General features: G+C 40.7%; 1 protein-coding gene and 1 long non-coding RNA gene across 4 annotated transcripts; one reads left to right on the plus strand and one right to left on the minus strand.

Annotated features, from left to right (window-relative positions):
• Window positions 1-167: 167 nt before the first annotated feature.
• erich3 (glutamate-rich 3) lies at window positions 168-19,725 on the minus strand. 2 transcript variants are annotated; one of them, XM_082525130.1, is made up of 14 exons: window positions 19,451-19,725; window positions 14,203-14,296; window positions 13,986-14,111; window positions 13,797-13,868; window positions 13,547-13,675; window positions 10,926-11,084; window positions 10,447-10,647; window positions 9,940-10,120; window positions 9,641-9,827; window positions 8,449-8,678; window positions 8,220-8,360; window positions 7,678-8,031; window positions 5,765-5,899; window positions 168-5,683 (listed from the first exon to the last, which is right to left on the minus strand). In XM_082525130.1, exons 1-14 carry the CDS (start codon window positions 19,468-19,470, stop codon window positions 2,493-2,495), a joined length of 5,220 nt encoding a protein of 1,739 aa, XP_082381256.1. In that variant the 5' UTR covers window positions 19,471-19,725; the 3' UTR covers window positions 168-2,492. The 2 variants fall into 2 exon arrangements, with proteins under 2 accessions (XP_082381256.1, XP_082381257.1); XM_082525131.1 differs by lacking the exon at window positions 10,926-11,084.
• LOC309699663 lies at window positions 14,892-17,979 on the plus strand. Of its 2 annotated transcripts, XR_014274430.1 has the most exons (4): window positions 14,969-15,665; window positions 16,032-16,173; window positions 16,535-16,625; window positions 17,213-17,979. It is a non-coding gene; the product is annotated as an uncharacterized lncRNA (long non-coding RNA). The 2 variants fall into 2 exon arrangements; XR_014274429.1 differs by lacking the exons at window positions 16,535-16,625; window positions 17,213-17,979 and adding an exon at window positions 14,892-14,931 and having other exon boundaries at window positions 15,053-15,665; window positions 16,032-16,524.
• Window positions 19,726-20,010: the final 285 nt, after the last annotated feature.

The following is a 20,010-nucleotide window of genomic DNA, read 5'->3' on the forward strand; positions in this document are numbered from 1 at the left end:
AGCATTACAAACAACAACTGAGCTTACATTTGACATTTCCTAGTCACCACCAAACTAATTATCATCAGCCTAATGATGAAGATTGAGCTTTGCGTTCTTGTTGTTCTACTGTATATTCTCCTAGCTACTGCGATCCCGTAATTATGTGAGTGTGCTGACTGACTGATTAGGGTTGCCAACCGTCCCTTAAAATACGGAATCGTCCCGTATTTAGAAACAAAAGTACACGTCCCGTATTGAGCTAATAAGGGACGCACTTTGTCCCGTAATACAGTGAGAATCAAAAGTAGTCTATAACTTTTAATGGAATTAACGCTTTGTTTGAAAACATAATTCCCAGCCCCTCTCCTGCTTTGTGACCAATGAGCTGACAGCACACTTATGACAATTCGAGTATGACAATTCAGATTACCGCTCATCTCATTGGTCGAGGAAAGGTCGCTTGCGGAGAAAATACCGGAAGACAACAGATGACCACAACAAGAAGCATGGCCGACAGGGAAACAAACGCCGACACTGCGGTGCAAGTCTCGGACGACAGTACACCTAAAGCTGGGCAGACACTGTGCGATTTTTTCAGTCGCGTTATTCAGCTCCTGCTCAAACTGCACGATTGACTCGCAGGGGTTAGAAGTTGGTAGGTCACGATGCAGGTCTCACACTATACGGCCCGATGCTCTGATGCGACCTGAGAGCTCACACTGTGCGTCCATAAAATGAAGGTTATAACAGAAAATCTGTCGCTCTCTCTCTCTGTCTCTCACTCACACAGACACACCACCACCATCAACTTTGCTAAATTGCTAATGAAAAACATTGATCAGGCAGCTGTGATTGAGCAGCAGTGTAAATCCAACTATTTTCACGGTTGTTGTGGTCGTGATAATTTTGTGATGCCACATCGAAAAGGCTCGGATGAGCTTTCCAAAGTTCTACAAGTTGTGCCTCCATCGCTTGTGTCCAGATCACACGCTGCACAGCCGTGCTGCTCCATCTTTTTCACCGACGTTTACGTGTTTGCGCGTGAGCAGTGTGAGCGGCTGTGGTGAGATCCTCACGAGCGATTGATGATCGGGAGCTGGTCGTGAGGTGTTAATCGCTTCTCGTTACCCCACGTATACTACACGATGCACGATGAAGGCCAAAATCGGTCCGATCACTCAAAAATCGTCTCAAAATGGGCCTAAAACTGCACAGTGTAAGCCCAGCATTAGAGCAGCAATGTTTGTTCCCCTCAGAGAAAGGGAAGAATGGGAAAAGGAAAACACCTGGCTGGAAAAAGTTAATATGGGCATGTGCAGTGAATATCAGCGCTATGTGGCCAGAAGTGTGATAATATAATTTATTTTGTGTAATAAACAACTGCAAGGATAGATGATTACAACAAATAGATGACTAATACATAAAAGTAATACATATATGAATAATGATGATGAGTTAAGATGCGTAATCATGGGAACAAGCGGGTTTACAAACAGGAGCAGCTGATTAGCATTAGAAAAGCTGAAATAATACCTCAACTGAAGCCAATTGTACTAAATGCACTAAATGTGCACTGTTACAAGAATGTTTTTCTTTCTATTGTTTTCTATTATTTTAAGTTAAGCAGGACAGAGTTCTTTTAAAGAAAGATTTACTTATATTCTCAAAAGTTAAGCATGACAGGCTTCTGTTTAAGAAGGAGACCTGTTTTATTGTGTTAATGTTGTCATTTTGAGCTAAAAATAAATGGCTAAATGATCACTTGTTTCACATGTGTTCATATCACAAAGAATAGACATCTGCTTAAATCAACTTCAAGTCAAATGGTTAAAAAAATAATTTCACACACAAAAAAAGAGCTAGAAAATTCACCACACTGGGAAGGGTGAAGACAACTGGGTCGCCCGGCCCTGGCCACGAGGTGTCCCTTATTTATTTTTCAGGGAGTTGGCAACCCTACTGATGATGCCATTAACAGTGTTCAATTACAGATCTCTGCTAAAGCTGCACCACTTGTACCCAGTCAATGGAAATGTAAAGAGTACCTGGGGCAAGCTAAAGACGTGGGAGTCCAACATCTATGAATTATTCAACCACGTGTGAGTGTGAGTGCGCGAGTATCTGTTTTCAGGTGATAGCTGATAGCATCTGTACACGATACCTCATATCAACCAAGAGCTCTTTGTTACCAACAAAAGGAAGAGATGATTTATTGTAAACATTTCATGCAGCAGTCAAAACTCATTATGTGGATTCTTGATGGTGAAAGATGATGACGGTTTACGAGGCTGCTGTAATTTAAAAGCAGAAAGCACGAGACAGCGGAGGGCTTTTGTGAAAAACTGACGCGCATGTCACATTTTGTCTGAAGCCACATGATTGTCTGTGCATCGAGAATCTGCAGACTTTTCATTTGTACAACTTGACTTCATAGGCGTCTTTGTAAAATTAAAAACTAAAAAAGTAGTAAAGCTTCACTTTCCCTCATTGTCACTCTGACCGGAGCGGCTCTAATGCCCGCTCTCAGCACTCGCAGCAGTCAGTAAAGGATATGAACTGTGAGCAAACAACGTGTCATCCACTGAAAAGGCGCTGAGCGTGTGTTTGATGTCTTCGATCAGCTGCAGGTCTTTTCTGTCTCTGCTGACGCTCCTGTCTGACGCTTTGCCTTCGATCTCCTCGTTGCGCGAGTCCTCCGGGCTTCCATCGTCAGACTTCGATGTTGTAAAATCAGTTGTTTCTGTAACTTCTCGACTTTGCTCGTCTGCTTTTCCCCACGTTTCATTGACATCTTCGGTTCCAAGTGGGCTCGTGGACTGATTACCTTCTTCAGTCTGCGGCTCTGTTACATTGAAGTTGTTATCGATAGTTTTCTCATCAGGTTGGCTCTTAGAAACACTCGCAGGTTTTTCAGTGGCTGAATGAAGACTACCTGAAGTGCTTTCCACTTCAGTTTTGGAAAAAGCGTTTTCCTCATTAATTCCTTTCTCTGCACTTTCTTGACCGTTACACTCTTGAAGAGATCCCATGCTTCCTTTGTGCTCTTCTGACCTCATCTTCTGCAAGGCTGCAGACTCCTCCTCACTTTGTTCAGTTTGAGGTTTTAGTATTAAGTCTTTCACTTCAGCCTTCTCCTCCACTTGCAGTTCATCTTCAGCGTCCCTGTAGGCTTTCACCTCATCTTCAGACACCCTCACCATCTTGAGTGGACTGTCTGATCCTGGCAGCTCAGTAGATTTTGTCTCTTCTTTATTTGAGCTGGACGCTGGAGTGTCAGTTATCTCCTCCCTCATATCCTCCAGTGGTTCAACAAATGTCTCGAAAAACTTTGATGACTGGTGCTTGTTGACCCAGTTACTGACTAGATCTGTGCTGTCTTCTGCTGCCAAGGCCTCTGGACTTTCTCTACCAGCTGCGACAGTCTCTTCTGTATAATCAGCCTCATTGTTTTGAGGTTTGAGCAGCACACTTGCTCCTTCCTCCGAGGCCTTACTCGCATCTTCTGCGTCTACTCCATTTTCTCCGTCGGCAGCAGAGAGATCACCACCAACTGCATTTTCGTCAGTCTGTGGGCATATGTCAGACTTTGTATCTTTGCTTTCTTCATCTAATTTGGAAGCCAGAACATCTAAGTCAACAGCAACCGGTGATTGTTCCTGATTCCCTGAAGAAACAGCTGCGACCTCATCCACGTTTTCCTCAGCGCTGCTCTCCTTTTTTACCAAGTCTGGCTCTTTGTTTTCGTTATCACAGTCAGATTTGTTGCCATTTTGATCTTGTTCTGCTTCCTCGCCGTCTTTTCTGTCACCTAATTTAGGCTCCGCTTTCATTTCTGTACCTGCTGTCTCAGGCTGTGAGTTGCTTGGAGTTGATTCATCATTTTTTTCCACGCTGTCACCCTCAGCATCACGTTCTACCTCATCAGCCCCGGGAGCCTGATCAACCTCGTCAGCATCGTGTTTTTTAGCACCTTCTTCAGACTCCACTGCGACTTCTTTAATGTCTGCGCTCTCGTCGTCAGCAGGCCCGTCTGCTTTGCTTTCTTCATCACCCTCTTCTTTGGCTTTCAAGTCATTTTTGTCTTTTAATTGAGACTCTCCGTCGTCTTCATGATTATTGCTCTCGGCTTCAGTAGAGATCTCCCCGTTTTCAGCATTAATTTCTTCTTTTTCACTCGTGTTGCTGGTTTTTCCAGCATCTTGCTCAACACTCTCAGCCTCTGGCGTCTCATCAGCTGATTTAGTCCCATCTGCTGCTTCATTTGCACCAACGTCTGCACTTTTCTCAGCTTCTTCTGTGGTCTCAGATATTTCTTCTCCTTCTTCTACAGGTGCTTCACTTATGTCCTTTTCCTTGTCATCCTCTTCATCATGTTTCTCTTTGTCTTCACTTTTCTCAGCTTTGTTTTGATTTTCTGATTTTTCTGCCTCATCATCATTTTCTTGAACAGCTGGTTTACTCTCATTGTCATTGTCACCCTCACTTTTATCACCTACTTCAGATTCTTCCAGTTTGTTCTCAACACACTCACTGTTCTCATCATTTTCTGTCTTTTCTTCAACTTTCTCGTCATCGGCGACTTTATCCTCCTCGCTCAAAGATTTCACAGCTTCTTCTTCGTCTTCCTTTGTTTTAAAGCCATTTTCAGCACTTTCTGCTGTGTTTTCCTGCTTGTCTGTCCCTTCATCTTCCTTACTTTCCTCATTACCCTCTTCCTCATTTTTAACCTTTTCATCATCATCATCTCTTTTCCCAGTATTTTCATCTTCTCCTTTATCAGAGGTTACATGAGTTTGTTTCTCCTCCTCTTCTTTTCCACCCTCCTCAGTTTTCTCTTTGTCTTCCTTTTCACCTGTTTCCTCAGGTGCTCCAGTCCTCCTCTCCTCTCGCAGCTCGCACTGTTCGTGACTCTCATCCTCTAATACTTGTTCTTCTTTAATGTCATCTTTACTGCTTTCTTCTATTGCATTTTCCTCACCTCTATCTCCTATTTTTTCAACTGTGGTTTCTCCACTCCCACTTGGCGAGCTGCTCGAGTTCTCTGCATTGACTTCGGTTTCTGACCCTGCAGCTCTGTCCTCGCTGTCTGCCTGCTCCTCCTTTTCTGCGTCACTTACAGGTGCCTCTTCATAGCTGAGGGCCTCTTGCTCCTTTGAGGACTCTGCTTTTATCTCTATTGTTTCTCTGGCTGTCACTGCCTCTGCCTCTGCATTATCAGGCGCTGCTGTCTCATCAGTCTTTTTATCCGGCTCTGATGACTCATCCTCCTCACTGCTTTTTGCCCCTTGCCCGGTCTCGTCATGCTGAACGTCAGTCTCCTCAGCGGTTTTCTCCTTTCCTTCCTCTTCCTCTTCAGCCTCAGTATCAGCAGTTTCAGCTGGGGTTTCTTCAAGATGCTCAGTTGTCTTGTCATCTTGTGTCACATTTTCTTCTTTCGAAGGATGCAAAGCTTCACCCGTTTCCTCTGATTTATCCTCCTCTTCTGCAGCCTTGTCATCTTGCTCAACCTTCTCATCTTCAGTACTGTTGCTGTTCTCCTGAGGCTCCTGCTCATCATCTCCACTCTGTTCTTTGGTTTCGGGTAAATCTTCCTGTGTCTGTGCCACCACCACGTCACCAGCATCGCTTTCTTCACATTCTGCCTCTTCTGCAATGGTCTGCTGTTGTTCTGTAGGCGTGACAAGCTTGACTGGAGCTGCATCTGCAAAATACAAAATGGACTTTCAAAATAAAGAACAGTCTTTGTGCAGTTTATGAATTAATTCTAATAAAGATCTGATACCTTTGTTGTCCTGTTGAGGGCCTTTATGTGTGGACTCCTCCTCCTCCTCAGTGCTGGTGTCACTCAGCTCAGGCTCGGAGCTGCACTGGGACTCCTTCAGTATGGCTTCTGACAGTTTTTCTTGCACAGATTTGGCTTGAAAAATAAGGACCAGGACACTTGTGATCATCCTTCTCTGGGACATGTTAAAGCTTCAAAATTAATTTGTCTTTGATAACAACAACAATAAACACCAGTGCAGATTTATTTATCTCCTTTTTTAACCTCTGTGTGGTCTTGGGTCGATTTGTGCCATTTTTCATTGTTCGTATACACGCCATTTGCACTGTGTTGAATGGAATATAGCGAAAGTCTGCAAAAAAAAGTTTGGTCACATTTACTGTTAAAATTTCAGTATGACTTCCGGAAATTAGCTTCAGTGGCTAAGCTACAGACAAACTTACACTATTGGTCTTAGTGGTCGATTTGTGCCCCATTGAAACCCATTATAAACGCTATTTTTCACTGCAGATTAATTACGGTTAAAGGGATCGTGATCGTTCCACCTTCAGTCTTTGTGGGGAGCTTGCCAGCAGCTGGCCGCCTGGAGGGCTTTTTATGCTCCTGCAAAAAAAAAATTAAAGTGGATCGAAATACATGTTGGTGCTAACCCTAACCCTAACCCTTAAAACAACGAAACTATAATTAAAACTTTGTATGAATATTTCAGGGAGAAGTAGTTTTAAAAGACTGGCTAATTTAAAGTGGAAAAAATATTAATATATAATCTTTTTATAGCACTTTTTATGGCGTGGTCGATTTGTGGCTCTAAGACCAATAGTGTATGCATTTTTCTAGGACCTCCCAGAGGTTAAGCAAACATCGTTTGTTCAAGTGCATCATAGCAATGGCACTGGACAAAAACCCACTCCTGCTTCAAAGAGGGTCAAGGAGCAAATAAGAAGTGTCCAGAATTTTAACCTCCTAAGACCTGAACTCTTTCACGACATGTATTTTTAATTTCTCTTTGCTTTTTGGGCTGATTGGGACCTGATGAATGTAAAAACAAAAAATTACCTGATTTTTATTTTTTTTACCTGATTTTGAGATCCACATATGAGGACATTCATTTAAATTTCGACAGAACAGTAACAGTATAATGTCCCTGTAAGTGGATATCAGGCCCTTGTAGAGCAAAATTTAGTATTTTGGTCCAGACAACCCAAAATGTGACGTCCACATATGTGGTCACAGGATGACTGAGGAATTTAATGTATTTGAGTGACAGATAAATATCTCTTTAATCCTTCCAGGTGAAAACACAAAAACAGTGCGAAGTCAGTGATTCTCGTCCATTTCTGCTTGTTCTGCTGTAGAACGTGGAAAAGTAACTTACTGCGCCCTGAAAACATTCGAGGTAAAAAGAAGGAAGGGAAAAACAAAGCAAATCTGCTTTTCTTTGTCATGCAAAAGCAGATTTCTTATGATAAATGAATGAATATGCAGCAGCTCGTCACAGACGCATATTTTGAGCTGCTCTACAGTATGCAAATACTGGGATTTTTTCTTCACGGCTGCTTACTTCTTCTTTGCTGATTGCAGTTTCACCCCTGGTGTTGCTTGCCTTCGTTTACTTAACTATATATTTACACATTATTTTTAGAAACCCAAACCAAGACAAAAGTATATAAAAAATGTGGAAAAAAGTAAAAAAATAAAATGTGGATCAGATAGAAAACGAATCATTGCGATGGCACACATGTATTTTTCCACTATTAAAATTTTTATTTTAATCATTACACGTTGATGATATTGTAGCAGTATGACATTAAGCTATTCTGCTCTGATTGTATTACAGCGCCGTATTTAAAACATGTGACTAACTAGGTGGTCTTGAATGTTGTGTTTTTGTATATTCTTTGTTTTTTACTCACCTCTCTCGTGTTCCTCCTCCTGGTTGCCCTCCTCTACAGGCTTCTCAGCATCTTTGTCATCACTCTGTCTAGTCTCACTTCCTGAGGGGACGCTGGTGTCAGATATTTCTATCTCCGTGCTGTCCCCAGCACTGTCCATGTGCGAGTCTTTGGCCGCAGAAGACTCAGCTTCCGTGGCAACATCTTCTTCTGGATTTGGTTCATCTTTTTCCTCGGGCTGAGCGATGGTTTCCTCCTGACTGTCCTCTTTCTGTTGCTTTGCCTTATTGTCCTCGTTGATGTCTCTTGTGGCTTCAGCATCACTCTCGTCGTGCTCGCTGCCCGAGGAGCTGGAGCCTGAATGAGATCTCATGTCTGCGAGAAAGTTACACATGAACACCAATAAGTACTCTACAAGAAGGAAAATGCACATTTAAACATTTCAAAAGATGGTTTTGTTCTGTAATTAAAATACTTTGTGTCTTTAAAAAAAAAGATTTTAAATAGTTAAACATTGTACAGGGATTTAAGCTTTATGTGTACAACTAAGGTGATTCACCCACCATCCCTGTCATCATTGTCAGTCTCAGAGGCATCCCTCTCTTTAACCTGCCTGTCTGTTGCACTGGTTGGAGATGGGGATTTCTCTTCTTTTGCCTCCTCTGCAGCTCCCTCATCATCTGCTTCAAAGTCTTCTTCATAATCTGAAGCAGAGAATTATAGATACAGACTTCGGTATGCGCGGCACACAAATCTTTAGTTTGTGCTCAGATGCACCAGTTTTTGTACCACCTCTGCCTTTTTCCTCATCGAGCGCTCTTTCTTCTTTGACCGGAGTCTCCATGTTCTGCGGCTCACTGGTTTCACCCTCCAAGTGGGAGCCAGCATCCTCCCCAGTCCTCTCCGTCTCCATCTCACCTTCATCTTTTGGGCTGTTGACTGATTCCTCTCTTCTTGTATCCTCCTTGATCCTCTTTGGTGGAGGAGTGGGCTTTTTGTCCAGTCCCATTGCTATGATGCATCTGAACAATGAGCAAGAAGTCTGTTTAAAAAGTAATTTTGTTCCTGTTTAAATAAATAAATCAATAAACCACCCAGAGAACGAGTGGGGTGCATTCAAACCACCACACTGAACACAGTAATCTGCCTATGTTGTAGTTCATTTATATTCTAATTTCACTTTAAAATCATCAGTATGCAGGGATAATCTTGTTGAACAAACTGTGTATCACAAAGTTTCTTTCCACAGAGCTTATTTTGTGGATTTATCCAAAATCCCACCGGCTTTTTTTCCAGGATAACCAAGGCGGGCTAACTTCTAAGTTGGCCTCCAAAAAAAGGTCATCTATGGGACACTCTAGCCAGTGTGGACTGCTTAAATATAGAGCTACAACTAGCAGACCATTAGTTTAATGTGCAATAACATTTGAAAATGGGGAAAACAGTTTATATGGTCGAAAAATGCCAATTAATTTTGCTGCCAGCCCATTTAAAGCTCAAACACGGTCCTGTTAGACTAAATACACACTACATGGTTTGGTTTCCAGAAGACTGTTTGTTGTACTTACTTTTGAACAAAACCAGGCTCTCTGCTTTCTCTACACGCAGTTTATATGCTAAACTAAAGTGGCTGACAGAAGCTTATCATTTATTCATGAGTAAAAATGTTAAACTTTTCCTTTCACATGTCTCCTTTTTGTTGTTCACTTTGTTTTATATTCAACCTTTTGACCTGATGAATGTAAAAACAAAGAATTACCAGATTTTTTTTTACCTATTTTTTGTTTCTGAGAAAAATGAGAGCCACATATGAGGATATTCGTTTAAAATTTAAATAGAACAGTAGCAGTACAATGTCCTCGTAAGTGGATATCAGGCCTTTGAAGAGCAAAATTGAGTATTTTGGTCTAAATAACCCAAAATGTGATGTCCACGTATGTGGACGCCAGGTCCTAGGAGGTTAAAGCTTCTGTAGAGATCTCACTTGTAGCATGGAGAGGCCCCCTCGACGCCGGTGAAGCCAAAGTGCCCGTGTTTGCCGCCGAGTCGTGAGCCTTTCCTGTGTTTGAACTCGCAGCAGGAGCTCAGCCGCTCCACCTGCAGCCCATTCAGGAAGAAGGTCAAGCTGAACGGGAAGCCTCTGTGTCGACGTGAAATAAACTGGAAAGTTTCTGAAGCAGAAATGATGAGGCACAAAAAGCCATTCTGAATGGTTTGGGGTATCTGTCAGTATATATTTACATATACAAATCCAAAAAACACAACCCGGTTTCACACACTGACCCCCTTCATGAAGCTTTCCCTTGTACACACACAGGTTCTCTCCTCCACAGTGCTGCTGAAACACTTTGACGTCGTCCCTCATGTCGGTCAGGTCGCTGGAAAGACGCACCGTTTTGCCAAAGTACACCATGTTGACACACACTCTGCTTTGGTGAACAGAGCTCCTCAGCAGTGGGGCGTCCTGGGTGGAAAAAGTGACACGTTTTTGGTGTGTTATTTACTGATTAAAGATATTTTACATTTATATTTGAACTTCCTGATCCAAACTCTGATGTTAGCGATGCACAGAGGTGGATGAGATTTGTTTCTATATCATAAATATAATCAAGGACGCATTAATACTATTCATTTGTCAACTTTGTCATGAACTGTCTCAGAAAATGCGTGCCATGCACAGGAAATGCTATTTTTTGTTCCCGATTTATCCAAAGGAAGTGCAGTTTAATGTTTGTTGTGGATACTTTTGTTGCCAGGGAAATAACAAGGACAGATAAAGACCTAACTCACGTCAGCTCCACTGGAGGCGGTGGTCGGGCGCAGTCTGCGGCCTCTGACAGTACTGCTGGCAGTGCCCTTTAACCCTCTCTCTTTCCTCTTCGTAGCTGGAGGCACCGGAGTGACAAAGTTGTTGATAACTGGGAGGCAATAGGGCGAGATGCCATGGGAGGCCTCCACTGCAGTCAAACGTCTCCGAGGCTCTTTGTCCATCTGGTAGGAAGGTTAATGAAGTCTTTACTCTGGTTCTGCTGATACTGATGCTCTGTGATTGTGGCTTCTCTCCATGCAGTGAACTATAGGTGTGATTCTATCAATTATTTTTCATGCTGAGGCCTACATCTATATCTCTACACTTCTAATAGATAGTTTCCAAAAATACAGTTTGAAAAAAAAGAAATTGCAACTTCATATCGCTTGAAAATCTAATTTGTCTACAGAGAAAACGCTGTGACTCATATACAGGTGAGTATCTTGAGTCTCACACTCACAGTGCAGTTGAATGGCAGGTGGTTGTCATGAGAGGATTGGAGCAGTCTGTAAGGGGAGCTGTGTCTGACCGAAGCCGTGGTGCTGTTACTGTGGATCGGTTTCAAGCGCACGGGCCTCTGCATCTTCCCCGGGGCCGTGTTGGGTCGAGATGAGCTCGGCTAAAAATCGCGTTACAGACATTCAGTTTGCATTCTGCTAATTATGCAGTTCTGCTAATCTGCACTGCTCCTGAACCGTCACTATGGTGCGCTTTTACAGTGATGCCATACTGTGTTTCCTTTAACACAACGCGACCTGCTCATTATGTTGGTGTTTTGTGAAATGAAGCGTATTTGCTATTCAAACTTTTCTTTCCTCGGGCTTGTCATTCGTTGCTGAATGTAAAAAGCAGTTCTTTTCTAATCTAATCTTTATCTTTTAATTATATTTTATTCTTGGTAGTATAATCACATTGTTTAAATAGTTTTTAAAATTATTTTTATTGTTAGCGATCTTTAACGTCTCCCACTACTTTTAAAAACTGCAAACTTCTTAATAAATTCACAAGAAATCATGATGACAATAAACGTATTCAAAATGCATATTAGCTATTAGCAACAAATCCCCATCGATGTATATCAGGCAAGGCTCAGCGTGCTTTAGTATGTGATTTCTGTTGAGTTAAGGTGGGGTCAAAGACAGGAGCGATCACAGTGATCAAAGACAGGATTACTGGCTCTATTTATTCTGGCATCAAGGTGTGTGACTTTTTATGTTTCAAAGATAACACACAGCTAATCCCAGCACTTCACTCTGAACACTCGTCTGCGCACAAAACAAACAGCTGAAGCTGGAAGTCTTCATACTAAAATGGCAGTGTCAATATAAACATGGCAACTATCAGGATGCACAGGTTATAACATACACTATAGCAGTTTCTCACCTGGACATCATCTCCTTACCTGCAGGTCAGATTTTCCATGTTTGCTCAGGTAACATTATTTGTGTTACAAAGAATGCTAATTTTTTCTGCCCGTCTATAAGATGACAATTAAGAAACAAAACAAAACAGTTGACTAACTAATTGACTAAATGCAAGTTCTTCAATGAAATAATCAGTTATACATTTTGGAAAATGCAAGATGTTTGCTTCTTAAGAGTTAGACTAGAATCTAAGGACATAATAAAAATATAATCCAAGCCTTAAAAGGAGGTGACCTGAGATGAACAACGGGACATACTACACTGTATGTTTCTTTATTTCCTACAAAATACACCAAAATGCAGAAGCAGTGTGTGAAACACGCCATGATTCAACGACCTTTAGCAGCAATAACTTGAAGTTTACTGTTTTCATCTCTCACATCGCTGGGGAGTAATTTCGGCCTGCTCTTCTGTACAGTGTTGCTTCAGTTCACTGAGTTTTGCAGGCATTTGTTTAAATGCAGCTCTCTTCAGGTCCCTCTATAGTATTTCAGTCGGGTTGCAGTCTGGACTTTGGGCTGTTGCACCACCTTGATTTTCTTGTTCAGTCACGCTCTTGTAGGTTTGCTGCTGTTCTTGGACTCAGTTTCCCGTTTCAGGGCACAGTTTGGTTCAAGCTTCTGTTGTTGGACAGGTGGACTCACATTTGTAACTCTAGAATATTTGTACTGGTGTAAAGGGATCAACGACTGGAGGTGCCTGTGGCTGCAGAACAAGCCCAAACCCAACTCCACCAATGTGCTTGACTGTTAACACGAGGTATCTGTGGTGATGTTCTTTGTTTGGTGCTGAGCGTTATGGCCAAACATCTTCACTTTGGTGTCATCTGTCCAAAGGATGTTTTCCACATGTGAATGATCTTTCTCACTGTAGAATGATGGACTTCAAATTATTTGAAACTCGACTTATACTCATTGCTGATGTCCTCCTCCCTTGGCTTTGTGTTAACACGCACCTGAAGGCTTCACACCAGCAAACTGCCAAAACTTCTGCTTTTTTACAGATGCTCACACTTGCTGATGATGAGTTAATTGCATTTGATAGGCAGCACCTGTCTGCTACTTAGCCTCCCATGGAAGGAGGAACAGTGTAGTTGGTACACTGATTCTGTTTTATGGCTTCATTTTTGTTAAATATATCAGGACAATGTGCTGCTTTTCATCTGAGGTTGTTTTTCAAATGATTTTTTACAACCTAGTGACTTTTTATTCTGTTTTATGTGCATAAAACCTTAATAGAATAGAAAGGGTGTGCTTTCTTATCTTATCTATATGTCCGTATCTATATCTATCTAACATCTGTTATAAAGTCAGTACTTGCATATACAAAAGAACGCTGATTTCTTATATATTTATTGCACTAAATGAATGTATTATTTATCAGAGCAGTTCTGTTCCCAGTTTCAGTGTACACTACAGTTTCATCTATTTCCACAAATAAATACATAAATAATCGTCTCTCCCACTTACACTGACGAGCTTAAAATTGCTTCTTCAACAAAAGGTTGCTGCTTCGAACTCATACATAATTCTCGTAAAACCATCAGTGTAATTTTTTATCATTGTATCATGTTTAAAGACACTAATCTACTTTGTATGATTAATTAAACAGTCACACTTTAAACAATAAACACTGAAGCAGTAGATTTAATACCCACCGACTCAGAGGAGTCAGAGTGCTCCCCCTCGGGCCCAGAGTGCTGTTTCTGGATGCCCCTGGCACCCTCGGGAGGGTGTGGAGACAGGATGTGGACAATGCCTTCCTCATACCTTTTAGAGCGCTCCACCTGCCAAACAACACCATTCATCATTATATAGTATGTAGTGATATATGAGAAGTTTTCCAGTATAAATTAGGAATCCTACAAAATAGGGCAGCAAAGCAGTGTTTATATGTTAAAGACGTACCTTGATCTTATGCACTCTTTCCCTCCTTGCAAACTCCTCCAGTTTTCTTTTGATCTCGATTTGGTGGAGACGCTGTGTGGGTGGAAAAAGGACAAATTATCAGGATTTATTGCATAAGGAAAATTACACAGATTACATGACAGTGTTTTTTCCTTTGACTTTGTCTCATTTACATCGTGTTCTTCCCACCTCCATCTCTAGCACCTTGTGGAAAATAGCCTGTGCCAGACATTCTCGAACGTGTCTCTGGTGCGCTCTCTGGATCAGCTTGTGTCTGTACTCCTTGTCCGGGACAATGCGCCCACTCCTGGTGATCTAATAACAACAATAATATCAACAAAATTCAACCCGTCGATCGATATTTTTAACTGAATTTCATAATTTTGCTTTAAAAACCTAAACGCACCAGTCCCGCTCTCTGCAGGTGTCTCTTGATTCGAGTGTTGCTAAAGTATCCAGCAAGATGTTTGTCTGTGAGGCTGTTGTAGGTCGAAAGAAGTCTGCAGAGACAAAAACACAAGTATTTAATCCCAGTCAGCACTAAACAGCCACAGTTCAGGTGAGGGGAGCGTGTAAGCCGTGTGTTGATTAAAGCTATCGGAAAACCGGAACCCTGATCAAATGCTTTACTGGGGCACAGCGCCGTGTTTGTTTGTTGGCAGTTGTTCTCTTGTCCTCATTAACGAGACATCAGCTCGTCCCCAGAGCGGCCTGTGTGAAAGCAGTATTTTTTTTCCAATACAGATTTGATTTCCACCGGCATTTGTGTACGACACAACAGGATCTTACAATTATAGAGTCTGTTACAGGTGTCTGATTACCTACAGGAATGAGAGGGAACGGCACACTTAGCCCGGGCTGCCTCCTCTTTGTGCACTGGGCTTGTTTGTTTCTGGTGCCCTGGATCACAGCACTGCATTTAAAACTGTCATTCTAGACGTGAGTTTTTTATGAGCAGGTGAAGTGGAGGCACATGGCTGCAAAGCAGTTAAGAGGCATCCTACTTGTCATGACAGAACTTGATGAGCTCTTATTAGTCTTTGCAAATAAGGAATAAGGAGTCAAGCACTTTAAAAAAATAGTTTATGTTACAGTATGCACTGAAAAAAAGGGACTGGCCATCTCTTGGATTTATGTAAGCATCTTGCATGTATTTAACGCAATTGCCTCATGTTTTAAAGTTAAATGTAACTATATAGTGTAAAAACTACATGATATGCAGAAAGGGTGTATTAAATTGTTCATATCATGTTCAGGTGAAGTAAGTCAATAAGATAGCAACGTTAAATCTCGTGAAACCACGCGTGATTTCATCTCGCGGGCTTTGGATCGTGGTTTAAAAAATGCATCCATCTCAGTCAAGTCGAGCAGCCAACTCTACGTTTTTTGGTATGTCTTGATTTTTTGAATTAATGTTTACCATATTTCAGCCAAATGTAGTTAAACGTCTAGATTGCCGCCATGTAACATGCTAAAAAAGAGCCGTTAGCTTATTTGCTGTTTTATCTGTTGTCAAAGAATTGGCGCTTTTTCATTTGAATTTGTCTTTGGCACAAGAGCCGTAATATCACATTAAACCTAATTACGAGGCACTCATAACATAATTTGGTTTTCTGTGTGAATAGATTTGCCAACTGACTCTTCAGTTACATTGTGTATTTACTGCACCGTGGTGTTAGTGAGATTTTGGACATTGAACAGCTTTAGCTAATATCATCAGTGGCATTATGCTAGCTTACATCCCTACCCCTCCTGCCCTCACCTGCTGTCCTTTTGTTTTTGTTTTTTTTTTGCTGCACATTGAGAGATGACCTCTATTCTGCATTTCACCAGGAGTCAGCTGATGGATTGTGGGTTCAAGGTGTTATGGTAAGAAAGTATATTCTATTTTCGCTTAAGGTTTCTGTAACTTAATTATAATAGGTTTTTTTTATAATTATTAGGTGCATGCATACTCACCCTATTAATACAACTGAGAAATCCAAAATCTGCCATAGGTTTAACTTATACCTGTATGTATTGTCAGAAAGGTGATTACTGGACTCACATTAATGCACACTTGAACTAAAATGAGGTTGTAACTTGTGGGTTCTTGGGTTGCAAATCAGAAACAAACATCTTTGGATTTTTTTAATCCCATAAGATCTGGAAACACAGTTTTTATTCAACAAAACATTACTGATTAACCAAGCACAGTGCCTGCTGTTATTTCAAAATAATTTTATGTCATCTCAGATAAAATGCAGCATTCCAGTGCATCCCAACCATGCCTTTACAGTCAAGGTTTCTGACGGAGCTGAGTTTCTCTCTGACAGTCTGCTGAAAGTGTTTGGGGGAACAGGGCACAAAGCTAAAGGATGTAGCTGCCATGATGACAGTAAGAACTTTAAAATTCTTTAACTACAAAGTGTATATGTATTGCATTAGGTCAGTAAAAGATTTTTATGCTGCATCCATTGAAACAGTCAACTATTACCCGTGAGTACTGATTCCACCGAAAGGATGCCATAATTTTCGTCATGCATTTACTGGCCCACTGAGAAAAATTTATCTTTTTTTAAAAATAAATGTTCTGGAAACTATATATCCATAAAGTTGATGTCAAACAGGAACTTTTGATATTTCTTTGTAGATGCTGGTGTTGCATGTTGACTGGTTTAAGTTTTTGTCTGGGATCATTTTCTTCTGTGCTACTGAAAAGTTCACAAATCTCTGTTTTCTTTGTTATAATACTTTAGGATGACATTAATGCTCGAAGGGAGTCTCATCAAAGTGCTCCACATCTGTGTGAAAGACAATTGCAACATCTTCTCCACGCAGGAGTTCATGGTGAGTGTTTTATGAGTAGATTGTGGCTTTGCAACATTTAAAAATGCATTTAGTTATCCACTTGATCCTCATTGGACCAGTTAGGACCAGTAGTCCTCTTTAATAATTTGAAGTTCACATGAGGCCTGGTAGTGAACTCAGCCGCCGGCCCTTGAGGCCCCACCCCCCTATATTAGGGGTCACATCAGTGTGAAAAAACTTTAAATTTGTCATTCTAGTGAACAAAGGAAAATCCCACCAGTATTTACATTAGCTTTTGTTTGAAAAAAAAAAAAGACCAACAGCTAACCAAATTGTGGGGCTGAAAGTCTAAATTCTAACATCTTCTGAGTGACAAAACCTGGATTTCTGATGGGCCGGTGTCTTTCTAACAAAAACTAATGTAAAGCATTTGAAATTATTATGTTTTTCACTCTGTCTTAGAAACTCTGTTAGACCATGAATGGCAGCATGGCAGGCAACTCTTTGGCTATAGCTATTTACTATGTTGCTTGCATTGGTTTAAATTACTCTAACAGTAGAACTGGTAGATTCAAAAGAGATGAGTTTAAAAAGGAATCTTAAAGAAATGTTTTGTGTTTAACCAGGACTTGACTGAGGCCACTGCACAGATTGAGAAAACCACAATGAACATCTGTCTCCAGAGGATGCACCAGGCAATGACTTTTCTGACGTTGGCATCATCATCGAGGGTATAGTAGTTCTTCAAGATCTGGATAACGTGACCTTTGCAGTAGCCATGCTGTTTGGACCTTTTTTATTCCTTCAATATGAGTTACCCATCACAACTCTGCTACACTTTTGAGGTGATTCAAAGGGTGGTAATGGAGTTGGATGCAACTCAGCTCTCAAGAAAAGCTCACAACTGAGACAAAACTGCTCCTGCAAGGAAAGCTCACTGTTATGCATGCAAGCTGATCAGCTCTAGGTGAGAGGACATTTAAATCTCACACTTGTTCTGCTGCATTTTGAAGCTCAATTCCAGAAACGGATCGCAGGGTTCATTTTTATAAACTCTGCAACTGCCATGAGGACGAGCCGTTTTTGTTGTTGTTGTTTGTTTTTCCTTTTGCTCTGTACAGCATTTTGGCAGCATTTTTAAATTTCTCTTTGTATTTTTTCTTTCTTTTACTAGTGAAGAGATGTAGCATGAACAGTTATACAGTCTAAATATCCCATATGGGTCGTGTGAAATGGTATTTTCAGTTTCATTCATTTGAAGTAAAGAACGTTGAATATTTCTAAGTGTGCTGTTTTGAACCAAGATGTCACAGTATGATCAGTGCTGTAATTTTTGACAGTCACTGTATCAATGTTATTTTTGCATCTCTTGAATAAAGGTTTTGACCTGCAAGTGCTAATTTCTTTAGTTATTGGGGTAAAATGGGTAGTGTTAATAGGAAGGTGTTTGCCAATTCAGTAACCTAATTTAATGTTAATGGAAACTAACATTATCTCAAATTGTTTAGTTATAATTGTTGTTTAACTGAATCTTGACGTCAGAGGCCTTAAATAGAATGTTTTGATTTGTTCTTTCCCAACATTTTTCAAAAGAAACAGTCTAATTTCTTTGCTGTGATTGATTCCAGAGAACACGGAAGAACTGACATTATTTAACTGTTGATTTATGTAGATTCAGTGGAGGAGTAATGTCAGTTTAATTCTTTACCTACTGCAGTGAAATTAGACATTTTGTTTTGAAAGGTTACTGGTGGATGCCAGCAACCATCTTGGAAGAGAACAATACAATCTGTTATAAGGCCTCCATTTGAAAATTGTGTATTTGATACTAGAATATAATAGCAAAATGTAATTTGAAGATAACATGTAGCATTTAAGTGACCAAGTAGTATTGGGTAAAAGTTATTGAATGGTGTTGGGATAAAGTGAGAAAATTGTGAAGGATTAAAATATTTCAAGAGCTCAAATTACTTCATCAAAACATGTTTAAGTCACATTTTATCAACACAAATTGCACAGGTTTATTGAACATGAATAAATTGTGTTAATTTAACTCAATTGTTTAAGTTGCTGCCAAAGCAAAACATCTGTGTGCAACAAATGTCCACCATTGAATTAAGTAAATCCAACAACATATTTTTTTCAGTGTGAAGGTATCCTGTAGACAAAAATCATGCTGTGTGCATTCTCTTATATACCAGTATGGGGGAAAAAGCAGCAGCACAGAGAATCTCACCTGTGTGTGTGCACATCTCGTATCCTTGTTTTAACACTTATTTATACACACACTATTTAAACTTGTATTTCCTTAACTTACAGTCTGTCACCCATCGCTGTGCATTGCGTTAAAACCACTGAGAGTGTTTTCCTCTGAAATGTGGTGCATTAAAAGTAGCATTAGATGGAAAACCTCAAATCTGAATTCATGGTGAAACTTCAGTTTCAGCTTCTTTCTGGTTCTAGTGACACTTCTTGTTCATAATAAAGTGTGTAGCAAAGCTGCCTATGAAGTTTTCTTTGACTCATTTATGGGTTTGAGTGGACCCGTTAGCACACACAATAACATTTGCCTCATTGGTGACTATATTGACAGACACTGTGGGTGACTCACAACCACTTTTAAACTGTTTCTATAAGCAGGGCAGGCATAGTTTAAGAGTTAAATGGGCGTTCTTGCTATTATGCAGCTAGATCTTTAATATTAGCATGAAGTCAATTTCCAGCTTTTCAAGCAGTTGAAAAACATGAAAAGAAATGTGCCGAGGTTAACTGGCGTAAAGCCTCCGAGGGGGGGAATCAAAACTCATGCAGCTTTAACCAAGCGGCTCCCTCCTCTTTGAATAAAACACATAAATTGCTCTTACCCCGAGTTGAGGTGACTCATGGCTTTCAGTCTGCCCTCTCTTTAAAATCCCCCCCAGCGTCTGAGATATGGAGGCAGGGCACTCGGTGCTCGTTGGGAGACGTTCAGGTTTACGTGATGTCAGAACAGACGGGAGTTGTTATAAAGTGAGGAAGGTAAATTTTGAGCGGAGTCGGACTGAAGCTGCACTTCTCCCACAGCGGAACTGATGACAGTCCCTGGTTGCCATGGCGAATCACGTGACGAGTCTGCCAGCAGGGCTGGTTTCCACTTACAGATTCCCACTGACACACGCACACGTCCGTCCCAAACTAATGATTTATATACATCTGTCAGTTTTTCCATTAAGAGCACCAACTACTTCTGTCGGTTAGCTTCCTTAATTTGTTTATTATTTATTTTATTGTAACCTTAAATGATGAGAAAACAAAATAAGAAGCAGTTAGTTATCTGTTGTTGTTATTAATGCCGCTGTTTAATTTGCACTTTGGTCAACGCCCTGTTGTTATTAAATGTGCTTTATAAATGAATAAATAAATAAAAAAAATAGTTACAAGTTTC

This window comes from Aulonocara stuartgranti (assembly GCF_965226115.1).
Source record: "Aulonocara stuartgranti genome assembly, chromosome: 23".
NCBI lineage: Eukaryota > Metazoa > Chordata > Actinopteri > Cichliformes > Cichlidae > Aulonocara > Aulonocara stuartgranti.

Bases quoted from the DNA above. Each gene is read 5' to 3' on its own strand.
- erich3 (XM_082525130.1), bottom strand. From the start codon at position 19,470: ATGAGTCACCTCAACTCGGG. The intron at 10,121-10,446 runs GTGAGTTAGGTC...TTTTCCACCCAG, and splicing joins CCGCCTCCAGTGGAGCTGAC to GACGCCCCACTGCTGAGGAG. The intron at 8,032-8,219 runs GTGGGTGAATCA...ACTTTCTCGCAG, and splicing joins TGACAATGATGACAGGGATG to ACATGAGATCTCATTCAGGC.